At 46.7% G+C, this 6,694-nt stretch overlaps 1 protein-coding gene across 1 annotated transcript; it reads right to left on the bottom strand.

Moving 5' to 3' along the window:
• Positions 1–2,355: 2,355 nt before the first annotated feature.
• Positions 2,356–4,566, bottom strand: LOC135666393 (uncharacterized). Its single transcript, XM_065177953.1, has 3 exons — positions 3,947–4,566; positions 3,050–3,877; positions 2,356–2,882 (listed from the first exon to the last, which is right to left on the bottom strand). Exons 2-3 carry the CDS (start codon positions 3,728–3,730, stop codon positions 2,598–2,600), a joined length of 966 nt encoding a protein of 321 aa, XP_065034025.1. The 5' UTR covers positions 3,731–3,877; positions 3,947–4,566; the 3' UTR covers positions 2,356–2,597.
• Positions 4,567–6,694: the final 2,128 nt, after the last annotated feature.

Here is a 6,694-nt window from a genome sequence, read left to right as displayed (position 1 = left end):
ATGCAATTCTATGTGGAAGCTTGAAGAAGAATACTCGAGAGATGCCATTCCAACAAGTGGCCTTTCCGAGAAATATATCCAAGTAAGTCAGCACTAGAAAGGCCAGCAAAATGTCTATTTGTTGCTTCGTTCTATGGTTGAGTAACCACACATTGAGGTGCATCTACCTACATGCATAACTTGTTTCCAGAAGAGAACAGTGACTGTATGTGTGCATGTTAGTAATGAAAAGTAATCTGGGTTACTTTGTACGCTATAGCATTCCTGCACGTCCTCGTTAAGAGTATAAATATGACATAACGATATAAGAAGAGAATTCATGATTACCTGGTATAAAGAATTGATATTGCCGAGAGACGACAGTGCTGCACAGCGAGGACCCATACAGGTCGATCGGTACTCACTTCATAGGAAATAAGCCATCTCGCTCGACGACGTACAAGTCAATGTCGAACACCACGAAGCATTCCGTAAGATTCGCAACGGCACCGATCGATGTCAACCCATACGAGTCGGTCAGTGTTCATCCGTAGGGTACAAGTCATCCTCCCGATGAGTTGATAGCTATTAAAGGACTACGTACGATCGGCCATCTCTTCGCATGTATAAAAGCTAACTCAACTCTCCGAGAGAACTTCGAACACTCAACTCTCTCTTATTTCACTCAACTCTAACTTTAGCTTTGAAGGGGTCAAATCGAAAAATCTCTCTCCTAACCTCGGCAACGTAGAAGCAGGCGATGAGGCCCATGAATCAACTTGACTCGACGCTCACTTCTGTCACCCAAGTCTTCGCATGGGCAACCTTATACATCCGGGCTCAGATCGAGACGCGCTAGCTCCTCGGTCACTATGTAAAGATTCACAAACACCGAGTGTCTTCCATTAATGGCTGAGTCAAGGTAGATTTTGTTACTCAAAGATTGTTGTGTCAAAATATTGATACCGTTACACAACTGAGATCTTTCTTTGTGGTGGTAGATTAGATCTAAAATCAATAATGGACCAACTGATACAACCTATTTTCTTACCAATCTGCCTTACATATTCCACGAAGAAGCAATATGTGATGCAAAATGGAAGCTATGAGATTTCATTCGTTTTTCTTGCCCTCTCTTTTGGTTTATTAACAGAATGATCAGGTGATGAATTTTATCTTCATTTTAGATGTCATGCAGATGTTCTTGAACCACCCCGGGAAGATATGTAAACTTTCTCAACATACGTCGGTTCTCCAATCATCTTTGTGTAAGATTTTATGAGGCACTGGACATGGATGGTCGTCTTATTACTACCTGGTTTTAGGTTTTCCACCTCGCATGGAAAAATTGGAACCCAGAGAACTTGCCATCCTTGCTTTTTGTAGAAGCCACTTTAGCTCCTTTCCTCATCTCGATGGTTTTCATCTACTAAGCACAAAAGCTCAAAGAAACTCGGTTTCTTCTTACAAAACTTCAACCAACATTCTCTCTACCTTTCAGTATTCTTTGACATACTGCCCCTTAAACCTTTTTCTATTTGAGATCTTAATGTTTACTCGTAGAGGATTCTATATTGGTTGGTAGAATAAATGGATATCGGAAAGAGATTCTGGCTTGTTTAATGAACAGGTAACAATGAAAGCAAAGGAAAACGAAACCTTTTCATCCCTTGCATACAAACAGTCCAATAATCTCAGCTGGCTCCGGTGTGGATTTGCTATCTAATCTCTCATCATTCAGCTAGTCTAAGCTTGAAAGCTTTTCCTCCATAGTATGCTCGTCCGTGTTAGATTCTTCTGTACCCTGTTTGTGCATTATGTCTGCAAGTAGATTGTCGATTAGACGCCTACTACGAACACAGATTTCCTAATGGCCAATATTCGCAAAAGAAAGCTATTGTACCGATTATACAAGTTAGTTCAGCTATGAACATTGCTTCATTTCTTGAACATCTCGAAACAGATGGCTCTCCGAACTGAAGAACGAAGGGCCAATGGGCTCTTCATTCAGATGCATGGAGCATGCAGCTGCGCAACAGAAATCGATTGTGTGCATGGCTTTCACAAAAGAACCTCCACCTGTATTCAACTCATTTCAATCAAGATGACTTCGGGGGTCGGAGATAGGGCAGAAGGAAACAGTGACCGAGCAATAGTGGTCTTACCGCCGCCAAGGGAAGCAGCTACGTCGGTGGCGGCGAGAACGACTGACCAAAGCGGTGACTCCGGCGGCGACGGGTTTGGTATCGGGGCGTCGGGGCATGGTTACTGAATTGGACTCGATCGGATCGGGCCCCGTGTTTGTGTGTGTGTATATATATATATATATATATATCTCACTGTGGAAAGTAAGTAAGCTGACATAATGCATGCCAATTAAGAAACAATCAAACCAAATTAATACACATAAACAGTGCATCTGTTCATCTCTTTCTGACTGCATTGTTGTAGTTTGACAAACAAAAATCACATTTATGTTTACAAGTGCATAATTTAATAGCATATTTTGCAGTTACAATCTGAAGCAATATCTTATGTTTATTGTGCTAACAGGCCATATCATAAACTGGTATTCTATATGCACAATGCACTTCCGAAGACACTTGTATCATCTGCACTTACTGTTTGTCTTCTTCGGTTGATGTAGCCCAGAGGACAGTGGCTCTGACCAAAGCATCCATGGGGTCAACACATTTCCCCAGCAGTGGGTCGTCCGCGGGTAAGAGTCCATGCATGTAATCAGAGACAAGAATAATGCTACTGACAGCCCTCACCAGAAGAACTTGAATCGATATCCTCAACAGATTTCTTGCACCTTCCATGTCTTCCCTGTCGAATGCCTCCCTTGCAGGGATGACAATGTGCTCCATGGTTGCTTTGTCGGGTAGCAGCACCTCGAAACCCTGCACGAGGTCATGTTAAAGGTAACATGGTGGTAGCCTCAAGAACATCGAAGAGAAGGAGAATGTAAGTGCTCATGTCATCTGCGCATGCCATCGGACACAGAAGCATCATTTCTGGTTTGTACATCTCTTCATCTTTCGATGGCAATCGTGTAGCGATGGCTTACCTGGTTTTCGAGTTTTTGCTGATACAGCCGAGCGACGATTAATGCGTCCATGGCAAGAATTCCTATGCGAGCGTTGCTTCCCATTTCAACCGGCTTCAGGTTTGCTGCTTTCAGTTCCTTGGCGACACAGTCGCCGGCGTCGAGGAGTGGCACAGAGCACCCCTCGGCGATCTCATCGCGCCAAGCGTGCGAGACGTGGCACGGCATAGCGATGCAACGAGCTCCAGCCCTCTCCAGGAAGACCCTCTCCCGACGGAGATTCTCCACGACAATAGAACCAGCAGATTGCGTGCAGCAGTCCCAACCGCTCTGATGCAGAGCGAGCTCTCGGTTCAGCACAGGGTTATTGCAAACGACAAAAGGGGGAGTCTCCTGCCCATCCGAGGAGCTCCATTGGACGAGCTTCTCCAAGAACCTGAGGGTGGAAGCCGCTGAAACCCCACCCAGGACACCCACAGTGTTAGACAAGTCCAGGAAAGGACCGTTGTACCCATTCCCCGAAGGAGACGAAACCGGCTCGGGCTTCCCAGAGGTGGACGATGTAGAAGCTGGTTTCGGAGCAAGAGAAGAAGTAGAAGATGGCCGAGATCTAAAATGGATCCGGTGCTTGTTCAGCTCCTCCACGACGTGGATAGGAAAGTTCACAGCGCTGTATGACAATGCCACGCTCCCATCAAACATCCTGAGCCTTCCGAATCTACGTTCCTGTCGCAGCAAATCTCACGATCTAGCGTTTAAAGCTTGGATCCACCAGGAAACATTATTGCTCTGCTTCGATTACCGACAGTAGTTACCTCGAATCCCTCCCATTCCAAGATTCTCAAGTACCTAAACAGAAATCTTCGGTAAAGATGCAACTCCTGAAAGAAAATGAAGCTCGATTTATAGGAAAATAACCTGTAAGAGCTCGATGTTTCGAGGGGGGGGAAGGAGAACGGGCGAGTCGACAGGGTGACATCACGAAGAAGCATCTCGGATCGTTCGAAGATACTCGATGAGCTCAATCATGTAATGTCTTTTCCACCAGCACAAAAATCCAAGAAAGAAAAAGAGTAGACTAGCGAAGAATCCACGGCACCGTACCTTACACGCCTTTCATGAGCTGTCCGTCTTCCTGTCCGTCTTCCATCAATCTGACATTGGATTCTCGGTGAGATGAAAACAAAGCAAAAAACAGCGATGATCATTGACTTTTGCTCATCTCAGACTACACCTAATTGGGCTCTCTCGACTCTACTCGACTGCAGTGAGTTTATTCACTTCTCTATTTTACCGATGGAAGAAGAAGCATTGGAATTTGGATACATCTGAAGAGGATTTTGTCCATTTCTGTGGCTGCTTCACCGGTCGGTACGGAAGTTTATGGTCCAAGAGGGTCATCATACTTGCACCCATCTCCTGCAGCAACCAGCAGCTTTGCGCATGCAAGTTTCTCGACTTGTTCGTCCTCGAGATTTCCGCAGGCTCAGCATGCTGAGGGCACCTCCATTTTTCCTTCCAGTGGTGGGGCATAAGATACGGACTGCAGTGACCCCATCCATCGCTCTCCTGTGAGATGAAAGGATGGACTTCACATCCTCCGGATTAAATATGATGAAGCTGCGTTATCCTAAGCTCAACGGACCGGAGGACGCCAATTGGTGATATTTGCGCCGTCGGCGGACTTGTGCGGGGCCCAACGTGTGTCGGCTGCATAATTAACGTGCGTAATCGGCCACTGGACTGCCGTGATGGGCCGGATCTCGGTCGGTCTGCCAAAAGCCCAACTTCGAGGGATACTGCGACGGGACCCATCGCATCGGGTGACGGCGCCAGTAGAAAGTAAAATGGAACGGGAGGTTACTGCATCGCATGACGAACATGATCGAGCAATATAATATGAAGCAAGCAGGTGGTAGGCAAAGGCGCCGCCCATGCACCAAAGAGGATGGTCCACGCACGAATGGCATCGCCTTTATGATCTCAACCACTCTCGCGCTTCCGTCGCCGCCGACCGTCCACCACGATTGACTCGACTCCGTGTTTCACGTTGGCGTGCAGCAAACATTTCTTGCACGTCCCAAACTCACACCTGAACGGATCCCATCTCTGCGTGCAGTCACAAGGCAGGTGGGCGTGGGTGGTGGTCGATGAGGGGATTGGTAAGGCCTTGTTCTGCTCCGAACGCGGTACCCACACTTGCTCGAAAGGAAGCCGCCGCGGGCCACGGCGGAAGAAGTTCTTCTTACGTTACGGAGAATCGACCTACGCGCCTTGACAAGTCATCGCTTTCGGCGTCCAGCGTTATAAATAAGACCAGAATGGTCGAGTCGAATCCATCATCATCGAGCTTCCGGTTTCCATCTCGAGCGACAGGCAGCAGACGTCTGCATCTCCAGGGCCGACGTCCAAGCCACCGAAAGCTTCGAGGAGGAAGAGATCGGTCTCCAAATTGTCGGGAAGCTTCGGACCATGGGAGGCAACTCGAAGACCACCTCTGTTGTCGTCGATGCCAGAATAGCATCGGCACCTGAAGATCGCAAACCCACGTCCAGCAAAGGCAGCAGCAGCAGAAACAAACCCTCCGCCGCTGCCTTGTTCCCTGGAAGAGGAGACGCCGGACGACAGCCGCGTGTGGCTGAGCTCAAGGCGAGGAGAGCAAAGCGCTTAGCAGCGGAGGAGGAGGAGGAGGACATCAACGAGGTAGCCGATGCCTTCATCAGGCGATTCAGGGAGGACCTCCACCTGCAGCGCCTGCAGTCCATCGAGAACTACAACCAGATGCTCGCTAGGGGGCTGTGACCTTCCTTGCTGACTGCAGTGTGCTCTGTGCGCCGATGAATCAAGTGCATGCAGCACAAATTTGTCTGTTCTCTTTCCTTATCGTGTCCTTTTTAGTTTGATCCTTTGTAAGTTCATTGTGCGTCGGGTGTCGGAGCATGTGCTTTTTAGCTTAGCCTCGTTAAGTTCATATATGATCAATACGACCTTTCGTTTCTAGTGACACAGAAAATTGTATTTGATCTATAGAGATGTCCAACATAAGGTGATCTCCGGAGAAAAAAAACATATGTGGCATGAAGTGCTCATTAAGAGTAGAAGATCATGCGACACGATTTACTCGATCAAAATCAGAAAGTAGGCTTGTGTCCGCAAGATGTGTTAATAGTCTAATATGTTCAATCGCAATATGGACACAATAACAACCAAGCAAGAGAAGCAATCGCTAATTATATATTATCCCTTATAGTTAGCTATCTTCAATGTTTTAATCTTTATACTTTAAAAAATTATATCGATGTTTCTATAGTTATGAAAATGAAATATCTAGTTTCATTTACTTGAACGATATTAGTTTTAATGACGAAAATAAATGATAAAAAAATAATTTTAATATTCGATAACAAACAACGTTGGTGGTGGTGAATGATGACGTCGTTTGCATCGACGCTGACTGTCCGACACTAACGTAGTTGTTGAGTGACAACTATGTCCACATTGACATAGATGGCGGTAGCCATTGCAACGTCTACAGCGAAGATGGTGGTCACCTCGCCGCTGATCCGTTAAGCAAATCCCAGCCTCGAACCGAAGCTGGGGTCATCGAAGCTCCTACAGCATCAATTTCGACACTACCTCTCGTCGAGCGACCCTTTCGCTGCTTTG

The sequence above is a fragment of the Musa acuminata genome, unplaced genomic scaffold, assembly GCF_036884655.1.
Source record: "Musa acuminata AAA Group cultivar baxijiao unplaced genomic scaffold, Cavendish_Baxijiao_AAA HiC_scaffold_1089, whole genome shotgun sequence".
Taxonomy (NCBI): Eukaryota; Viridiplantae; Streptophyta; class Magnoliopsida; order Zingiberales; family Musaceae; genus Musa; species Musa acuminata.
The sequence above is the reverse complement of the archived record's forward strand: the minus strand, read 5'-3'. Positions and strand labels throughout refer to the sequence as shown.

What these genes read in the sequence shown, in the direction of transcription:
- LOC135666393 (XM_065177953.1), bottom strand. Translation starts at nt 3,730, where the DNA reads ATGTTTGATGGGAGCGTGGCATTGTCATACAGCGCTGTGAACTTTCCT. An exon ending in AGCAAAAACTCGAAAACCAG is followed by an intron (nt 2,883 to 3,049) that starts GTAAGCCATCGC and finishes GACCTCGTGCAG; the next exon opens with GGTTTCGAGGTGCTGCTACC.